The sequence below is a fragment of the Pelobates fuscus genome, chromosome 3 (genome assembly GCF_036172605.1).
Source record: "Pelobates fuscus isolate aPelFus1 chromosome 3, aPelFus1.pri, whole genome shotgun sequence".
Lineage (NCBI taxonomy): Eukaryota > Metazoa > Chordata > Amphibia > Anura > Pelobatidae > Pelobates > Pelobates fuscus.
The window spans coordinates 11,276,092-11,299,139 of NC_086319.1; the positions used below are offsets into that span (position 1 = coordinate 11,276,092).

At 42.2% G+C, this 23,048-nt stretch overlaps 1 protein-coding gene across 2 annotated transcripts in view; it reads right to left on the reverse strand.

Annotated features, from left to right (window-relative positions):
• The window catches only part of SYT10 (synaptotagmin 10), a 103,472-nt gene that overhangs the window by 67,904 nt on the left and 12,520 nt on the right, over positions 1–23,048 (reverse strand). For both annotated transcript variants that reach the window (XM_063446700.1, XM_063446698.1), the window contains exon 2: positions 9,085–9,442. In XM_063446700.1, coding sequence (XP_063302770.1) covers positions 9,085–9,442 — 358 coding nt within the window. The remainder of the gene's footprint in view (positions 1–9,084; positions 9,443–23,048) is intronic.

Consider the following 23,048-nt stretch of genomic DNA (forward strand, 5'->3'; position numbering starts at 1 on the left):
TGACATTGTAAACATACGTATGCTCTCTCATGCACAACAAAAATAAAGAATATAAAAAAAAAAAAAAAAAAAAATATAAAAAAATTAAAAAGTATATATAAAAATATATAATAGGTGTAAAATATATTTTAAAAAATTGTAAATAGAAAATGAAATGGAGTTAAAATATAAAAAAAAAATGAAAAATAAAATATATGGCCTTAAATAAGGATAATTGAGTACACATACAAAACATGTATACTGTATAACAAACTAATCACATGACAATGGGGACTATCCATTAAATATACAATGACAGAATACATTACAATGAAATGCATTATGCCCATATATAAGAAATATAAGAGGAAGAAGAGGCTGTAAAAATCTATTCTAGTATTAGGACCATATTCTAAGGTTTTATTTATATCAGACCTTGTAGGTCTATTTCAGCATTGAGACCATATTGTAAAGTTTTTAAATAATATATCCAAAAGGCCTCTTGTCGAATTACCGTATTTTTCGCTCCATAAGACGCACCTCACCATAAGACGCACCTAGTTTTTTTTTAAAATTCTTTATTTTTGCAGTGCAGATATTGATCACAGGCATACATATACATATGGTACCCCAACAGCAATCCATATGCAGGTTGCAAGACATTAGTTACAGTGGGGAATAGAGAAACAATGCACTTTTTTTTTATATATATATATTCATATGGTTTGACATCAGGTTGGTTATAAACATGGCTTAGGAATAACTTGCTCATTCTTGCAATATGACATGCTAAGATAATTATGCATTTACACCTTACAATTAAATTTACTCGTTTAGTCTGCGTTTGAGATGGAGAACATGCATGCTAAATAAAATCAGTGCTTGTCAAATAACTGTTGAAAAAATATAAAGTGAGAGCACAGATTACAAGAGGACAAGTAATTCCACTTAGCTACACTGGCATCTTCATTAAAACAAGGCATAATCAAGGTGTATACATAGTGGTTGTGTTGTATGCTTTGCTAGTATTGGGTATTAGGTACTGCCAGCAGGGGGGCATACGAGAGAATGCTTTTGGGTCGCTTTAGAAAAGTTGCTTAGCAGGCTAACCCCCGAAAACAGATAAATACAGGTAGAATACAATACAATAGTCCATCGCTGGGATATGAGTAGCTTTTGACATGCTTTGTACCACCCCAGGGTAATCCCCCCCCAGCTGCCAGACAGAGGCCAGTGGTTTGTCGCTGTGGTGTCTGCCTGTGGAGCATGTGGGTTGCAGAAGGACGGGAGCCAGGGTGCATAGTCCAGGCAAGTGGCTTGGTGACAGTCCCCAGGTGGTGTACTTGCGGTTTTTTTTTGTCCTGTGCTTGCCTCTGGTGGAAGCCAGGACCTTGCAGCCGTGTTGGTTGTCGTGTTGGACTTCGTGGTTGCGGGCTGTCGGTCCGGGTGTGTCGGTCTCTGCTAGTTGCTGGGAGAGGCTCAGCTTGCAGGGCTTCATCGCTGGGTGTAGCTCCTTATGTGGGCTCTCTTGGGTGGTCAGGACTGTGGGGTTCTCGCTGGTCCTGCACCTAGCCTTCCGCCCGAAGTCAGCGTGGTGTCTGTCTGCTCCTGCACCGGGTGGTGTGACCCAGGCTGATTGTTAGGCCGACTGTCGTTGTGTGCCCTCTTTGGCGCGGGCTACTCGCCATGCGACGTCCGCCATTTTGGTGCGGCCTCCGAGCGTTGGATCCGCACTGACACCGCCCGGCTCATTGGTGTGTCCGCTCACTGGTGGGTCCAGGGTGGGGACCGGGATCACCCCCGCCGGTCCAGAGGGGGGGGAACAGGGCCGGACCCCCTTAACCTCGTGCTGTGGTCCGACCGCTGGTGGGCAGGATAGCGGGATGGCGGCCGTCCATGCCACTCACCGCCCGAGCATTCCCCATCACGAGAGACGGAGGTATTCTCACCGAGGGACTAGAGCTGAGCTACAAGCCTCTCCTCGGAACCAGGGTGTCCCTTCACACAGGGCTGCCGTTATCGGTCGTTTGGTAGGTGTAGGATCCGATTTTAAGGAGAAAACTGAAAATTTTGCAGGAGCCGTTCAGTTGTGCGACCTGCCAGCTTGGCGGTCCGGCCCCGCCCCCCCAAGACGCACCTAGTTTTTAGAGGAAGAAACCCAGAAAAAAAATATTCTGAACAAACTGTCCCATAGTGTTTCTTACTATGGGACAGTTTGTACAGAATATTTTTTTTCTCCCCTGTCCCATAGTGTCCCCCCTCCCATAGTCTTCTCCTCTCTCCCATAGTCTTCACCCACCCCCTCCCCATAGTCTTCACCCACCCCCTCCCCATAGTCTTCACCCACCCCCTCCCCATAGACTTCACCCACCCCCTCCCCATAGACTTCACCCACCCCCTCCCCATAGACTTCATCCCCCCCATCCCCATAGACTTCATCCCCCCCATAGACTTCATCCCCCCCCCATAGACTTCATCCCCCCCCCCATAGACTTCATCCCCCCCCATAGACTTCATCCCCCCCCATAGACTTCATCCCCCCCATAGACTTCATCCCCCCCCATAGACTTCATCCCCCCCCCCATAGACTTCATCCCCCTCCCCATATTTTCCTCTCCCATACTGTCCCCCTCCCCTTGTCCCATAATTACTTACCTGTCTTGTAGCGTTGGCCGGCAGCACAGGGCGCACCGCGGTAGTGGAACTTGAATTTCATGTTCCGGTTTCCGGCGGGACTGAAAGGAAGTGCGCACTCAGCTTGTGCACACTTCCTTTCAGTCCCGCCGGAAACCGGAACATGAAATTCAAGTTCCACTACCGCGGTGCGCCCTGTGCTGCCGCCCAACGCTGCAAGACAGGTAAGTAAAACTTCATATTCGCTCCATAAGACGCACAGACATTTCCCCTCACTTTTGAGGGGAAAAAAAAGTGCGTCTTATGGAGCGAAAAATACGGTAATTGCTGGAGTTTATCGCCTCCTCTACAGCCTAGTATAGTGCGATCTATGCCGAAGGCCTGGAAATTGTCCCAACGAAAAAGAGGACATGTACTGCAATGTCTAGGTACACTATGGTCGAGTTTTCCTTTTTTTTAGGTTATTAAAGTGTTCCAGAAGTCTAATATGGAGTTTTCGGATGGTGCGGCCCACATATTGGGCTCCACATCCGCATTGTAGTAAATCAACTACAAATGTTGAGGAACACTGAATAGGTTTCTTAATTTGGTGTGTTTTTTTCTATGCTTTTTTCTATGCGTACCTATAAAAAGTATATTTTTTGGGGGTGTTTGCATGTGGAACAATGACCACAGCAAAAAAAAAAAAAAAAAGCCTTGTATGGTAAGCAAAGATTTTTCTTATCTTGATGTTTTTTTATGGTTGTTTATTAAAAGGTGAGATCTGTCCATGTCTAATATAGTTTGTATATCTATGTTATTTTTCTCACAATTATAACCTATGTCTGTATAACGTTTTTTTAATGGTCTGTGCTTGTTGTAAAAATACTATATCATCTGTGCAGTTCCTTCCAAGGCGGATGAGTTGGCTTCTTGGAATATTAGAGAGCCAATCTGTTGGTTTAAATGTTTTTGGTTTTAATTGATTTTGGTCTATATAGATTGTGAGATCAAGTAAATTTGAGGTTGTAGTCGTTTTGATTGATACATTCGAAGAAAAGATTTAGACTTTCAGTTGTGCCTTCCCATATAAGCAATACGTCATCTACGTAGCATCACCATAGGACCAAACTGCCCCCCGGATGAACCCCTAGCCTAACATGACGTTGTTCCCAATGGCAAACGTACATATTGGCGAAACTAGGGGCAAATTTGGTACCAACGCCACATTTTTGTAAAAATATTTTCCATCAAACGAAAAGAAAATTCTTCGTAAGTACAAATGACATACATTGCACCAAAAAATCAGTTTGAATGGGTTGAAGGCGTTGATGAAAATTGAGTATATCTTTAATGGCCAAAATGCCCTTTTGGTGTGGAATGTTGGAATATAAGGCTGCAATATCCAAAGTGGCTAAAATATAAGTTGGTTTCCATTTAACTGGTATTAAATCTTGTAAAATTTGTCTGGTATCTCTACCATAGGTATCACTTAGGGAAACATAAGGCTGAAGGAAAAAATCTACATACTCAGAAAGATTGCAAGATAGAGAATTAATGTCACTTATGATGGGGCGACCAGGAGGTTTTGAAAGATTTTTATGAATCTTCGGCAAGAAGTAAAAGGTCGCTATTTTGCAAATGGGGTTGAAAATTACATTGAATTATTTTTTGTTAAGGATTTCTTTCTCTAGACCAATATCTAATAACTTTTTTAGTTCCTGTAAAAATGTGGAATTCTGTATTTATCGTTTTCTGGATTTATATTTTGTATACTCTTATGGCAACAGTATACACTCTTTTGTATAGATACCATCTGTGCGCGTCACCGCACGCTTTACTGTAGACTTTATTTAACCCCAGGGAGGTGACAAGCCTGATTTCCACTTACGTTTGTGAGTTTGCTACTAGCACCACATTTTCATATTTATTTCAAATTGTGTTACGCTATGATATGTATCTTTATTACTCTATATTCTTTAGAATTCTTGCATAGAATTTTTCTGCCTTGGATTCATTTTTCCAGGTTGTATTTGTATTCTTTATACGCCTATTGGGTGTTTTCCCCCCACTTTCGGTTAGCTATTTATCTATTTGGTGTTAGTTAGGTACACTTGGGATCACTCCAATTTGACGTATTACGTATACTTTTTTGTCTTATCACTTTATCGAAACCACAGAATATGTTCACTTTCCACGTCCTGGTAGCAGCAAACTTATCGATAGCCAGGAGATGGAAGTCGACCACGACACCACAGAGGGAGGAGGTGCTCCAACAGGTTACAGCTAACAAGAAAGTGGCATATAGGAGTTCCAACAGAGGCCAGGGTATAATGGAGGCCTGGCCATCCTGAAAGGATTACGCCAGAGGCACTGGAGAGGGGAATGAGATTACGCAGGTAGTCTAGGGTTAGCAAACAAACAAAAAATAAAATAAAAAACAGTCACAACATTATCAGTTATATTCTGCCTCCCCACGGAGATGGGAAAACCTCCCATACACAAGCCACTACAACCACGTATGCAGGTGAGGGATATAGAGAGTTTTGGATTCAGGTAGCAGGCATTCCGGTAAATACCCCTGTAAAGACTAGCTGGCTCTAGCCGCACACGTAGTCACTGGAAAAGGCACAGTTTTTCTCGCAAAGCACCGAATAGTAGCCTGGGCAACTCCCTGTGGCCCTGCCCCCCTAACACCCCCACCCAATAGACTAATACACATGGTCAGCTCTCAGCTTTCTACAGCACTAACCTTTCTTTTCCCTACTTTCTTCTTGTTCTTTTCCTTTGCTATCTCTATCCATGCTCGGTAATGGAAAGTTGTTAACGCAGCGGTACTTGTTTTCAAATACTATCATACGGTTACAAGCTATGAGCTAGTGAAGGGGCTTGTCTGTCATTTTGCCTTATAACGCTTTACTGTACATAATGTTGCACAATAAAACTAAATACAACAAACTTACCATATAAGGTCTTTTCTAAAAAAAACTTTTTTCAGACCCAAAAAAGGCCAATAAAAAATCCATAATACCCGGGTCACTAGAGGCCTTTTTAAAAAAAACAAAAAAAAAACAGCGAGCAGCCCTCACTTGCGGCATAGCGAGTAGGGGCATTCAGGAGATTTTAATCTCCCCTATGCTATTATGGGGGTCATATTGACCCCCATAGAGTGAGGGAGGACATGGGAGGGCTTAGGAAGTGGCAGGGAGCACCCTCCTTGTAATAAACCAAACGAACAAAGAGGTCTTCGTTCATTCGTTTGAAATTTCTATTAATATATCCGTCATGCTGACGAATTAATGAATGAAATTCCCGTTCGCATGCCCAGTTAATGTTTAGTTAATGCCCAGTTAACTCTGCTTATGTTGGCTAATTTAGCAATTTTAATTTTAATTCAGTAAAATTCTGAGTGTCCAGAACAAACGATTGGATCCAAATAAATATTTTGCATCTCAAATGGTTTTGTAGCATTGGTTCTATCTTCTTGGCTGTATTCAGCTGAAGAACTGCAGAATACGTTCTACAAACATGTGTTGCTCTATTTTTTGTCAGACGACTTGTAATATTCGCAGGCACATTTAAAAGGTCACTCCAGACACCTAAAGCTCTTTAGCCTTCTGAAAAGCTTTATGGGTGAAGAGTGTGTCCTATTTTTTCATTTTGAAAAAAGTACAGATTGAATAGAATTTGACACTTTTATAAATTATACTGGTAACACCCCCTGGCTTTTCAAGCAGAAAACCAGCCCTGTTACTTTCTGGTTTGGTTAGCTTAGTTGCACTGAACTCAAAATGCAGCAATTGTCCAGAGCCCCTGCCTTGCAAAGATTTCTCATTGAGCTGCATTGGTAAGTTTGTGATTGGACGGTCACAGAAAGTCTGGGCGGGATAAGAAAGGGAGGGCTTGGAAAGGCTGCAGACAAAATATCATCAGTTTTTGTAATCTGTTTTTAGCTATAACTCCAATGAAAAATAAAAGAGGATGAAATGAATGCAAGTATTAGTTTGGGTTATATCTACTAAACAGTGATTTTTTATTTATTTTGTATTTGGACAATGGAGTGTCCTTTTAAGCAACATTCAGCTAGTAAGAAACGCTGGATTGTGCAGTAATGGAATAAAACCCAATGAATGGTAAGAAAAACGGTGAATGAGCAAACTGACTCATACAATCAGACTTCTCTTCCTTTTACGTGGAACAAGATCCACAACATACAATTCCAACTGCAACTGTAACTGGTGCTGATTACCCAGTAATTGCTTAGTCTTGTGCTGGAAAGCAGAACACAACATCTGCAGGTTTGTTCTTTGTAGATGCAAAACGCAATGGAATGTTTACTGTGTTATGCCAAAATCCTAATCACCCTGAGCCTCCAGTGGTCTCCGAGTCATAAAACAGTTGGCCTGATAAATGATCCTGGAATCGTTCAGACATTTCTCTTTTGTCATTACACCATATTTATTTTGCTTTTTATCTGCACTGACAATAGAATCATAACTAGTGGCACTAGGAGACTGAGAAATGATATTTGAAAGCAGTCTGTCTGACGCACGGTATTAACTGTAAGAAAGGTACACAGTGTGTATTCAATGTTGAAGTATAAACCACATCCACTTAGATACACAAGAATAAAAAAAAAAAAAAAGAAATATACATATCTTGTTTGTTTTTACTAATTTGACAGTTTAAAACATGGCTTGAGAAATTTGCTTTGAATCTAGAAGCCAAGTAAACAAGTTAGGAGCCAGGTTTTTTTTAAACTAACAAAGCTTTATTTTCAACGATAACAATACAATTCTTAAAGGGACACTATAGTCCCCAGCTTAATGTAGTAGTTCTAGTGTCTATAACCGGTCCTTGCAGGTTTTTCAATGTAAAACACTGCCTATCTACTAGTAACACCTCAGAAGGCCACTAGAGATGCTTTCTAGTTCAGAGCTGCAGCACCTACGTTCAGCGTCTCCACGCTCTGCATTGAATTGGTTTAATACATCTCTAAGGAGAAGCTGAATGTCACCGCGTTTTGCCTTGCATGCACAATAGCCTCCTAATGCTTTCCTATGGAAAAGCAATGGATTGGCTGAGATCATCAAGATTGATTATGAAAGCCATGGGCCAGTTGCGGCAAGACTGACTAGGCATGGGAAAAAAAGTAATAGAAACAACTTTCCCATGCGATTGGAGGAGGAACGGTCATCTATACGGACGGACACACACTACTATTCGGGGTGGACATTTGTGTTAAAATATATCTGTTTGAGTAAAGAGAGCAGTAACTGTATTTATATAATGAGACAAATTGCTAGTTTCCAAGATGTATTTTGCTCAATTATGCCTTAAATTGGAAACTTTTAGAGTTAAAGTAAATGGATCTAGTGCTGGCACATAAGAGACACACCTAAATAAAAAAATAAAAAAAATAAAAACTTTTTAAAAAGGCCAGCTTGGATAATTTTTGGCCTTTCATTAGTTTCAGCATGACAGCCACTAGAGTCGTATCTAACCTTCAAGGAAAACATTGCTGTTTTTGTAAAATGGCAATGTATTACTTTAATGGACCACTTAATCCAGACCGATTAATTGAGCATGTGGATCCTGTTTCAGGGAAAAGCACTGTAACACCCTATAGTGTTAAAACCACCATCTAGTCCCTTACAATGCCCCCTTGCCACCCTAATAATAGTAAAGTCTTACTTGTATTCAAGTGTGCAGCTGCTGGCTCTGCCCTTCATATGCCTACTTGGCTGACATCAGAAGTTTTGTTCTAAGCCAGGGGTCCTCAAACTCTGGCCCCCCAGATGTTGCTGAACTACAACTCCCATGGTTCTCTGGTTATTTATGTAATTCAAAGAATCATGGGAGTTGTAGTTCAGCAACATCTGGGGGGGCAGAGTTTGAGGACCCCTGTCCTAAGCCAATCACAATACTTCCCCATAGGATTGGCTGAGACTGTCAAGTAGGCAGATCAGGGGCAGAGCCAGCACAAGGCAAACACAGCCCTGGTCAATCAGCATCTCTTCATAGAGATGTAATGAATCACTGCATTTCTACGAGGAAAGTTCAGCATCTGCATGCAGAGAGTGGAGACACTGAATGTCAGTGTAAAACAGTAAATTTCTATTGCACTTATGGGTGGCTGACAAGAGGCTTTCCGTATTCATGTGTGAAACCCGCCATTTCTTCTCCAGGATACATGTTGAAATCTTGTAACCCACAGAGTAATTTAAACAAATACGCTGGCACTGTAATTTACATGATAGGATGACTAACTGGGGTAAATATCTATACATAGTGCTAGAAAAATTACTAGCAAATTCAACGATCAAGCAGTATTTGTATAGTTCGAGAATCGTTGAGTAGGATGCACAGTTATTAATCTCAGAATAAATCTCACAATCCTAAACTGTACCAACACCACAGACATGCCAACAAAATCACATAAAATTAAAGGGACCTGTGTGACCAGATTAAGAATGATGTGTGTTTCCTTACCTTGAGGAAGAGGTTGGCTCAGTGGTCTGTCTTTGAACCCGTGCATGTTTTATCAAATGCTCCTTCAACGCGTTTTGGACTTCAGCAGGTATATCGGGCGACGTGTGACTGATTTTCATGGCGGCTTCCATGACTTTCACACAGTGTTTCCCGTTCTGTTTAATATCCTTTTTCTCATTAGTCTCCACAACTTCTGGAGGTGCGCTAGGGATGCAAGGTGGGACCAAGTGCGTGGTGCATGTCACCGGCTTTCTCCTCCAACATGGCCAACAAAGCTTCCAGAAGACGAAGAGGGAGACGATGAGCAAAGCAATGCCACAGAAACTAACTACCACGGCAAGAAGACTGACTGATATATCTGCAAAGAATCAGAGACAAAGATAGACAAACCATATATTTTCCTAGACATGGAAAGAGATTGAGAACAAATGCATGCAGACACCGAGCATAAATAAGTAGTTTGACCTGTACAAATATGCAATAATCTGATTTCATTTGGCTAACCAATCTGTAACCATTAATAAAGTTACATTAAAATACATTAAGTTAGTGTATTGCAAACGGTGGTTTAACCAGTTCTATTTATTAAGATGCTTTTAATACAGTAGCCCCCACTTTACGACTGACCCATTTGATGACGGCTTAGACTTACAACTAGCTCTCCAGCACAGGAAATTTCCCCGAACATAGATTTGCCGGATTCCCTGCGCTGGTGTGTTTATCTAGGTTTGTGGAAATGTCCCCGGACATAGACCTGCACTGGTGCGCATGCTCTGTAGTGCATCCTCACTTACCAACCAATTAGTTTTACGACCTAATCAAAGAACGGAACCCGGTCGCTAAGTGAGGAGTGCCTGTAATAGATTTCAACCTATCCAAAAAAGGTGACCATTTCAGTTTTAAATTTGTAATGCAAATAAGCATAACAGATACCTTCCCCAGCACTTCCTGCTCTAAAATAAGTTTCTCTGCATGATCTTAGCCTGTCAATGGCTCTTTTCTGATCTGCTACTGGTCAGGCCTTCAGTCACTCAACTGTGCACGTTCATTAGCTGTATTGCCCAGAACTGTGGCTGGTGCACCCAACATGAGCCAGTAATAGAGCAACAGGAAATATATTCTATGCTACACCAATCCCAGCCACTGAACAACGAGTGATCGATGCCCTGACCAAAAGCGCGTCATAGAAAGGCAGCCATTAGCAGGCTGATACCCTGCAGAAAACCGAATGATAAAGCAGCAGTCACTTTGTAGGCTTTATTTTTAATAAATCAACTTTGTGCTCCTACTTTTTCCTATTTTTGGAAATTTACCTTAGTTTTTAAAATGCCAAAATACCAGATTAATGCAGCATGCAATGGTACCTTTTTTATTGGACAAACATCATATTTAGTTAAACACAAGACAAGTGGGAATTCTTTTCCTCAAGGGAAGTGTGAATTTTGGTGAATGTCAAATGGGCAGAACATAAGTAGTACATGCTGCCATGTGACAGTGGGGTACAAGCAACCATGTCCTAGTTGGGTACATGCTGCCATATGACATCTCTGCTTTAACCTGCCTACCTGATTTATACAGCCCTGCTTCATACCAACCTGGATAACCTACATCTCTGCTTTAACCTGCCTACCTGATTTATACAGCCCTGCTTCATACCAACCTGGATAACCTACATCTCTGCTTTAACCTGCCTACCTGATTTATACAGCCCTGCTTCATACCAACCAGGATAACCTACATCTCTGCTTTAACCTGCCTACCTGATTTATACAGCCCTGCTTCATACCAACCCGGATAACCTACATCTCTGCTTTAACCTGCCTACCTGATTTATACAACCATACCAACCTGGATAACCTACATCTCTGCTTTAACCTGCCTACCTGATTTATACAACCCTGCACCATACCAACCTGGATAACCTACATCTCTGCTTTAACCTGCCTACCTGATTTATACAACCCTGCACCATACCAACCTGGATAACCTACATCTCTGCTTTAACCTGTCTACCTGATTTATACAACCCTGCTTCATACCAACCTGGATAACCTACATCTCTGCTTTAACCTGCCTACCTGATTTATACAGCCCTGCTTCATACCAACCAGGATAACCTACATCTCTGCTTTAACCTGCCTACCTGATTTATACAGCCCTGCTTCATACCAACCTGGATAACCTACATCTCTGCTTTAACCTGCCTACCTGATTTATACAGCCCTGCTTCATACCAACCTGGATAACCTACATCTCTGCTTTAACCTACCTACCTGATTTATACAACCCTGCACCATACCAACCTGGATAACCTACATCTCTGCTTTAATCTGCCTACCTGATTTATACAACCCTGCTTCATACCAACCTGGATAACCTACATCTCTGCTTTAACCTGCCTACCTGATTTATACAACCCTGCTTCATACCAACCTGGATAACCTACATCTCTGCTTTAACCTGCCTACCTGATTTATACAGCCCTGCTTCATACCAACCTGGATAACCTACATCTCTGCTTTAACCTGCCTACCTGATTTATACAGCCCTGCTTCATACCAACCAGGATAACCTACATCTCTGCTTTAACCTGCCTACCTGATTTATACAGCCCTGCTTCATACCAACCTGGATAACCTACATCTCTGCTTTAACCTACCTACCTGATTTATACAACCCTGCACCATACCAACCTGGATAACCTACATCTCTGCTTTAATCTGCCTACCTGATTTATACAACCCTGCTTCATACCAACCTGGATAACCTACATCTCTGCTTTAACCTGCCTACCTGATTTATACAACCCTGCTTCATACCAACCTGGATAACCTACATCTCTGCTTTAACCTGCCTACCTGATTTATACAGCCCTGCTTCATACCAACCTGGATAACCTACATCTCTGCTTTAACCTGCCTACCTGATTTATACAGCCCTGCTTCATACCAACCAGGATAACCTACATCTCTGCTTTAACCTGCCTACCTGATTTATACAGCCCTGCTTCATACCAACCTGGATAACCTACATCTCTGCTTTAACCTGCCTACCTGATTTATACAGCCCTGCTTCATACCAACCAGGATAACCTACATCTCTGCTTTAACCTGCCTACCTGATTTATACAGCCCTGCTTCATACCAACCTGGATAACCTACATCTCTGCTTTAACCTGCCTACCTGATTTATACAGCCCTGCTTCATACCAACCAGGATAACCTACATCTCTGCTTTAACCTGCCTACCTGATTTATACAGCCCTGCTTCATACCAACCTGGATAACCTACATCTCTGCTTTAACCTGCCTACCTGATTTATACAGCCCTGCTTCATACCAACCTGGATAACCTACATCTCTGCTTTAACCTGCCTACCTGATTTATACAGCCCTGCTTCATACCAACCTGGATAACCTACATCTCTGCTTTAACCTGCCTACCTGATTTATACAACCCTGCTTCATACCAACCTGGATAACCTACATCTCTGCTTTAACCTGCCTACCTGATTTATACAACCCTGCTTCATACCAACCTGGATAACCTACATCTCTGCTTTAACCTGCCTACCTGATTTATACAGCCCTGCTTCATACCAACCAGGATAACCTACATCTCTGCTTTAACCTGCCTACCTGATTTATACAGCCCTGCTTCATACCAACCTGGATAACCTACATCTCTGCTTTAACCTGCCTACCTGATTTATACAACCCTGCTTCATACCAACCTGGATAACCTACATCTCTGCTTTAACCTGCCTACCTGATTTATACAACCCTGCTTCATACCAACCTGGATAACCTACATCTCTGCTTTAACCTGCCTACCTGATTTATACAGCCCTGCTTCATACGAACCTGGATAACCTACATCTCTGCTTTAACCTGCCTACCTGATTTATACAACCCTGCTTCATACCAACCTGGATAACCTAAATCTCTGCTTTAACCTGCCTACCTGATTTATACAACCCTGCTTCATACCAACCTGGATAACCTACATCTCTGCTTTAACCTGCCTACCTGATTTATACAGCCCTGCTTCATACCAACCTGGATAACCTACATCTCTGCTTTAACCTGTCTACCTGATTTATACAACCCTGCTTCATACCATCCTGGATAACCTACATCTCGGCTTTAACCTGCCTACCTGATTTATACAACCCTGCTTCATACCAACCTGGATAACCTACATCTCTGCTTTAACCTGCCTACCTGATTTATACAGCCCTGCTTCATACCAACCTGGATAACCTACATCTCTGCTTTAACCTGCCTACCTGATTTATACAACCCTGCTTCATACCAACCTGGATAACCTACATCTCTGCTTTAACCTGCCTACCTGATTTATACAGCCCTGCTTCATACCAACCTGGATAACCTACATCTCTGCTTTAACCTGTCTGATTTATACAACCCTGCTTCATACCAACCTGGATAACCTACATCTCTGCTTTAACCTGCCTACCTGATTTATACAGCCCTGCTTCATACCAACCAGGATAACCTACATCTCTGCTTTAATCTGCCTACCTGATTTATACAACCCTGCTTCATACCAACCTGGATAACCTACATCTCTGCTTTAACCTACCTACCTGATTTATACAACCCTGCACCATACCAACCTGGATAACCTACATCTCTGCTTTAATCTGCCTACCTGATTTATACAACCCTGCACCATACCAACCTGGATAACCTACATCTCTGCTTTAACCTGCCTACCTGATTTATACAGCCCTGCTTCATACCAACCAGGATAACCTACATCTCTGCTTTAATCTGCCTACCTGATTTATACAACCCTGCTTCATACCAACCTGGATAACCTACATCTCTGCTTTAATCTGCCTACCTGATTTATACAGCCCTGCACCATACCAACCTGGATAACCTACATCTCTGCTTTAACCTGCCTACCTGATTTATACAGCCCTGCTTCATACCAACCTGGATAACCTACATCTCTGCTTTAACCTACCTACCTGATTTATACAACCCTGCACCATACCAACCTGGATAACCTACATCTCTGCTTTAATCTGCCTACCTGATTTATACAACCCTGCTTCATACCAACCTGGATAACCTACATCTCTGCTTTAACCTACCTACCTGATTTATACAACCCTGCACCATACCAACCTGGATAACCTACATCTCTGCTTTAATCTGCCTACCTGATTTATACAACCCTGCACCATACCAACCTGGATAACCTACATCTCTGCTTTAACCTGCCTACCTGATTTATACAGCCCTGCTTCATACCAACCAGGATAACCTACATCTCTGCTTTAATCTGCCTACCTGATTTATACAACCCTGCTTCATACCAACCTGGATAACCTACATCTCTGCTTTAATCTGCCTACCTGATTTATACAGCCCTGCACCATACCAACCTGGATAACCTACATCTCTGCTTTAACCTGCCTACCTGATTTATACAGCCCTGCTTCATACCAACCTGGATAACCTACATCTCTGCTTTAACCTACCTACCTGATTTATACAACCCTGCACCATACCAACCTGGATAACCTACATCTCTGCTTTAATCTGCCTACCTGATTTATACAGCCCTGCTTCATACCAACCTGGATAACCTACATCTCTGCTTTAACCTGTCTACCTGATTTATACAACCCTGCTTCATACCAACCTGGATAACCTACATCTCTGCTTTAACCTGCCTACCTGATTTATACAGCCCTGCTTCATACCAACCTGGATAACCTACATCTCTGCTTTAACCTACCTACCTGATTTATACAACCCTGCACCATACCAACCTGGATAACCTACATCTCTGCTTTAACCTGCCTACCTGATTTATACAGCCCTGCTTCATACCAACCAGGATAACCTACATCTCTGCTTTAATCTGCCTACCTGATTTATACAACCCTGCTTCATACCAACCTGGATAACCTACATCTCTGCTTTAATCTGCCTACCTGATTTATACAGCCCTGCACCATACCAACCTGGATAACCTACATCTCTGCTTTAACCTGCCTACCTGATTTATACAACCCTGCTTCATACCAACATCTCTGCTTTAACCTGCCTACCTGATTTATACAACCCTGCTTCATACCAACCTGGATAACCTACATCTCTGCTTTAACCTGCCTACCTGATTTATACAACCCTGCTTCATACCAACCTGGATAACCTACATCTCTGCTTTAACCTGCCTACCTGATTTATACAACCCTGCTTCATACCAACCTGGATAACCTACATCTCTGCTTTAACCTGCCTACCTGATTTATACAACCATACCAACCTGGATAACCTACATCTCTGCTTTAACCTACCTACCTGATTTATACAACCCTGCACCATACCAACCTGGATAACCTACATCTCTGCTTTAATCTGCCTACCTGATTTATACAGCCCTGCTTCATACCAACCTGGATAACCTACATCTCTGCTTTAACCTGTCTACCTGATTTATACAACCCTGCTTCATACCAACCTGGATAACCTACATCTCTGCTTTAACCTGCCTACCTGATTTATACAGCCCTGCTTCATACCAACCTGGATAACCTACATCTCTGCTTTAACCTACCTACCTGATTTATACAACCCTGCACCATACCAACCTGGATAACCTACATCTCTGCTTTAACCTGCCTACCTGATTTATACAGCCCTGCTTCATACCAACCAGGATAACCTACATCTCTGCTTTAATCTGCCTACCTGATTTATACAACCCTGCTTCATACCAACCTGGATAACCTACATCTCTGCTTTAATCTGCCTACCTGATTTATACAGCCCTGCACCATACCAACCTGGATAACCTACATCTCTGCTTTAACCTGCCTACCTGATTTATACAACCCTGCTTCATACCAACATCTCTGCTTTAACCTGCCTACCTGATTTATACAACCCTGCTTCATACCAACCTGGATAACCTACATCTCTGCTTTAACCTGCCTACCTGATTTATACAACCCTGCTTCATACCAACCTGGATAACCTACATCTCTGCTTTAACCTGCCTACCTGATTTATACAACCCTGCTTCATACCAACCTGGATAACCTACATCTCTGCTTTAACCTGCCTACCTGATTTATACAACCATACCAACCTGGATAACCTACATCTCTGCTTTAACCTGCCTACCTGATTTATACAACCCTGCTTCATACCAACCTGGATAACCTACATCTCTGCTTTAACCTGCCTACCTGATTTATACAACCCTGCACCATACCAACCTGGATAACCTACATCTCTGCTTTAACCTGCCTACCTGATTTATACAGCCCTGCTTCATACCAACCTGGATAACCTACATCTCTGCTTTAACCTGCCTACCTGATTTATACAGCCCTGCTTCATACCAACCTGGATAACCTACATCTCTGCTTTAACCTGTCTACCTGATTTATACAACCCTGCTTCATACCAACCTGGATAACCTACATCTCTGCTTTAACCTGCCTACCTGATTTATACAGCCCTGCTTCATACCAACCTGGATAACCTACATCTCTGCTTTAACCTGTCTACCTGATTTATACAACCCTGCTTCATACCAACCTGGATAACCTACATCTCTGCTTTAACCTGCCTACCTGATTTATACAGCCCTGCTTCATACCAACCAGGATAACCTACATCTCTGCTTTAATCTGCCTACCTGATTTATACAACCCTGCTTCATACCAACATGGATAACCTACATCTCTGCTTTAACCTACCTACCTGATTTATACAACCCTGCACCATACCAACCTGGATAACCTACATCTCTGCTTTAATCTGCCTACCTGATTTATACAACCCTGCACCATACCAACCTGGATAACCTACATCTCTGCTTTAACCTGCCTACCTGATTTATACAGCCCTGCTTCATACCAACCAGGATAACCTACATCTCTGCTTTAATCTGCCTACCTGATTTATACAACCCTGCTTCATACCAACCTGGATAACCTACATCTCTGCTTTAATCTGCCTACCTGATTTATACAGCCCTGCACCATACCAACCTGGATAACCTACATCTCTGCTTTAACCTGCCTACCTGATTTATACAGCCCTGCTTCATACCAACCTGGATAACCTACATCTCTGCTTTAACCTACCTACCTGATTTATACAACCCTGCACCATACCAACCTGGATAACCTACATCTCTGCTTTAATCTGCCTACCTGATTTATACAACCCTGCTTCATACCAACCTGGATAACCTACATCTCTGCTTTAACCTACCTACCTGATTTATACAACCCTGCACCATACCAACCTGGATAACCTACATCTCTGCTTTAATCTGCCTACCTGATTTATACAGCCCTGCACCATACCAACCTGGATAACCTACATCTCTGCTTTAACCTGCCTACCTGATTTATACAACCCTGCTTCATACCAACCTGGATAACCTACATCTCTGCTTTAACCTACCTACCTGATTTATACAACCCTGCACCATACCAACCTGGATAACCTACATCTCTGCTTTAACCTGCCTACCTGATTTATACAGCCCTGCTTCATACCAACATCTCTGCTTTAACCTGCCTACCTGATTTATACAACCCTGCTTCATACCAACCTGGATAACCTACATCTCTGCTTTAACCTGCCTACCTGATTTATACAACCCTGCTTCATACCAACCTGGATAACCTACATCTCTGCTTTAACCTGCCTACCTGATTTATACAACCCTGCTTCATACCAACCTGGATAACCTACATCTCTGCTTTAACCTGCCTACCTGATTTATACAACCATACCAACCTGGATAACCTACATCTCTGCTTTAACCTGCCTACCTGATTTATACAACCCTGCTTCATACCAACCTGGATAACCTACATCTCTGCTTTAACCTGCCTACCTGATTTATACAACCCTGCACCATACCAACCTGGATAACCTACATCTCTGCTTTAACCTGCCTACCTGATTTATACAGCCCTGCTTCATACCAACCTGGATAACCTACATCTCTGCTTTAACCTGCCTACCTGATTTATACAGCCCTGCTTCATACCAACCTGGATAACCTACATCTCTGCTTTAACCTGTCTACCTGATTTATACAACCCTGCTTCATACCAACCTGGATAACCTACATCTCTGCTTTAACCTGCCTACCTGATTTATACAGCCCTGCTTCATACCAACCTGGATAACCTACATCTCTGCTTTAACCTGTCTACCTGATTTATACAACCCTGCTTCATACCAACCTGGATAACCTACATCTCTGCTTTAACCTGCCTACCTGATTTATACAGCCCTGCTTCATACCAACCAGGATAACCTACATCTCTGCTTTAATCTGCCTACCTGATTTATACAACCCTGCTTCATACCAACCTGGATAACCTACATCTCTGCTTTAACCTACCTACCTGATTTATACAACCCTGCACCATACCAACCTGGATAACCTACATCTCTGCTTTAACCTGTCTACCTGATTTATACAGCCCTGCTTCATACCAACCAGGATAACCTACATCTCTGCTTTAATCTGCCTACCTGATTTATACAACCCTGCTTCATACCAACCTGGATAACCTACATCTCTGCTTTAATCTGCCTACCTGATTTATACAGCCCTGCACCATACCAACCTGGATAACCTACATCTCTGCTTTAACCTGCCTACCTGATTTATACAGCCCTGCTTCATACCAACCTGGATAACCTACATCTCTGCTTTAACCTACCTACCTGATTTATACAACCCTGCACCATACCAACCTGGATAACCTACATCTCTGCTTTAATCTGCCTACCTGATTTATACAACCCTGCTTCATACCAACCTGGATAACCTACATCTCTGCTTTAACCTACCTACCTGATTTATACAACCCTGCACCATACCAACCTGGATAACCTACATCTCTGCTTTAACCTGCCTACCTGATTTATACAGCCCTGCTTCATACCAACCAGGATAACCTACATCTCTGCTTTAATCTGCCTACCTGATTTATACAACCCTGCTTCATACCAACCTGGATAACCTACATCTCTGCTTTAATCTGCCTACCTGATTTATACAGCCCTGCACCATACCAACCTGGATAACCTACATCTCTGCTTTAACCTGCCTACCTGATTTATACAGCCCTGCTTCATACCAACCTGGATAACCTACATCTCTGCTTTAACCTACCTACCTGATTTATACAACCCTGCACCATACCAACCTGGATAACCTACATCTCTGCTTTAATCTGCCTACCTGATTTATACAGCCCTGCTTCATACCAACCTGGATAACCTACATCTCTGCTTTAACCTGTCTACCTGATTTATACAACCCTGCTTCATACCAACCTGGATAACCTACATCTCTGCTTTAACCTACCTACCTGATTTATACAACCCTGCACCATACCAACCTGGATAACCTACATCTCTGCTTTAACCTGCCTACCTGATTTATACAGCCCTGCTTCATACCAACCAGGATAACCTACATCTCTGCTTTAATCTGCCTACCTGATTTATACAACCCTGCTTCATACCAACCTGGATAACCTACATCTCTGCTTTAATCTGCCTACCTGATTTATACAGCCCTGCACCATACCAACCTGGATAACCTACATCTCTGCTTTAACCTGCCTACCTGATTTATACAACCCTGCTTCATACCAACATCTCTGCTTTAACCTGCCTACCTGATTTATACAACCCTGCTTCATACCAACCTGGATGACCTACATCTCTGCTTTAACCTGCCTACCTGATTTATACAACCCTGCTTCATACCAACCTGGATAACCTACATCTCTGCTTTAACCTGCCTACCTGATTTATACAACCCTGCTTCATACCAACCTGGATAACCTACATCTCTGCTTTAACCTGCCTACCTGATTTATACAACCATACCAACCTGGATAACCTACATCTCTGCTTTAACCTGCCTACCTGATTTATACAACCCTGCTTCATACCAACCTGGATAACCTACATCTCTGCTTTAACCTGCCTACCTGATTTATACAACCCTGCACCATACCAACCTGGATAACCTACATCTCTGCTTTAACCTGCCTACCTGATTTATACAACCATACCAACCTGGATAACCTACATCTCTGCTTTAACCTGCCTACCTGATTGATACAACCCTGCACCATACCAACCTGGATAACCCACATCTCTGCTTTAACCTGCCTACCTGATTTATACAGCCCTGCTTCATACCAACCTGGATAACCTACATCTCTGCTTTAACCTGTCTACCTGATTTATACAGCCCTGCTTCATACCAACCTGGATAACCTACATCTCTGCTTTAACCTGCCTACCTGATTTATACAGCCCTGCACCATACCAACCTGGATAACCCACATCTCTGCTTTAACCTGCCTACCTGATTTATACAGCCCTGCTTCATACCAACCCGGATAACCAACATCTCTGCTTTAACCTGCCTACCTGATTTATACAACCCTGCTTCATACCAACCAGGATAACCTACATCTCTGCTTTAACCTGCCTACCTGATTTATACAACCCTGCACCATACCAACCTGGATAACCTACATCTCTGCTTTAACCTGCCTACCTGATTTATACAACCCTGCTTCATACCAACCTGGATAACCTACATCTCTGCTTTAACCTGCCTACCTGATTTATACAACCCTGCACCATACCAACCTGGATAACCTACATCTCTGCTTTAACCTGCCTACCTGATTTATACAGCCCTGCTTCATACCAACCTGGAAAACCTACATCTCTGCTTTAACCTGCCTACCTGATTTATACAACCCTGCTTCATACCAACCTGGATAACATACATCTCTGCTTTAACCTGCCTACCTGATTTATACAACCCTGCTACATACCAACCTGGATAACCTACATCTCTGCTTTATCCTGCCTACCTGATTTATACAACCCTGCTTCATACCAACCTGGATAACCTACATCTCTGCTTTAACCTGCCTACCTGATTTATACAACCCTGCACCATACCAACCTGGATAACCTACATCTCTGCTTTAACCTGCCTACCTGATTTATACAGCCCTGCTTCATACCAACCTGGATAACCTACATCTCTGCTTTAACCTGCCTACCTGATTTATACAACCCTGCTTCATACCAACCAGGATAACCTACATCTCTGCTTTAACCTACCTACCTGATTTATACAACCCTGCTTCATACCAACCTAGATAACCTACATCTCTGCTTTAACCTGCCTACCTGATTTATACAACCCTGCACCATACCAACCTGGATAACCTACATCTCTGCTTTAACCTGCCTACCTGATTTATACAGCCCTGCTTCATACCAACCTGGAAAACCTACATCTCTGCTTTAACCTGCCTACCTGATTTATACAACCCTGCTTCATACCAACCTGGATAACATACATCTCTGCTTTAACCTGCCTACCTGATTTATACAACCCTGCTACATACCAACCTGGATAACCTACATCTCTGCTTTATCCTGCCTACCTGATTTATACAACCCTGCTTCATACCAACCTGGATAACCTACATCTCTGCTTTAACCTGCCTACCTGATTTATACAACCCTGCACCATACCAACCTGGATAACCTACATCTCTGCTTTAACCTGCCTACCTGATTTATACAACCCTGCTTCATACCAACCTGGATAACCTACATCTCTGCTTTAACCTGCCTACCTGATTTATACAGCCCTGCACCATACCAACCTGGATAACCTACATCTCTGCTTTAACCTGCCTACCTGATTTATACAGCCCTGCTTCATACCGACCTGGATAACCTACATCTCTGCTTTAACCTGCCTACCTGATTTATACAACCCTGCTTCATACCGACCCGGATAACCTACATCTCTGCTTTAACCTGCCTACCTGATTTATACAACTCTGCAAAATCATTATCTGGGCATTGCTGAACATATTTATTAACAAGGTGTTATCTTCTTCCTTTTAGTTCCTAGTACCGGTCTTATTATTATTACTATACTTTTATCCAGCTTTATTATTTGCACACTTGTTCTTTTTCCATTTAGGGCATATGGCCTTAATGTTTATTTCTCCCTTTTTTATTTTTACAAACAGAATGGCTCAATGCAGGTCAATCAATCACAGTCTGATGGAGTCAGTTAATGTGTTATAGTTTAATACTTTAAATTAATATATGATTTTAATCCATTGTTAAATACTCAAACCGTTCAATGTGTGTCTACAACAACTATCAGATCCGGATATAGAGTTTTTAAATACACCCCAGGTCTAGATGTTATTTCCCAACTTAATAAATATATTTTATTCAAATTGGAAAAGGCTGAGTTAAGCTAGCTCCACTAAAAATATACGATTGGGGTCCTGCCAGGTAAAATGTAAATACAGAGAAGAGCTCCCAATTCTGGAGTCAGACATGAAACCAAGCTACAAAGATTTGTAAGGATAATAAATGAACATTCATTGAGGAAGCAGTCAAGTGCGCATTGTGTAAAATTCTGATTTAAAAGATAAATAATGTTGTTGAAAATTGTTCTGATAGAATCAAAAACTGCTGCAATAGCAATTCAGTATATAAAGATGAATTGCTATGGTGACCGAAACAGCAACAAATGTTACCGTGAGCGAGAGTGGGCTGGTAGACGTGTAGCAGGACTTAAAGTGGCACTGTCATGCTGAACTCACCTTCCGCCTATTTTCTCTTTTCTTCATTTCTAATCTAGTTTTCTTTAAAACTTAATCTAAAAGTAGCGACTATTTGAATTATGTATTTTTCCTACGCTTGACTTTCTTTGACCAAAGGAAGAGCTTAAGTCATCTCCATTTTCTGTGTCAGAGAAAGTACTCAATCTTCTCCTTGAGAGGAAAATGAGCGGACTTAGACTCCTCCTTGGGTCAGAGAGGCGTAGGAAAAATACATACTACAAAGAAGTCGCTACTTTAT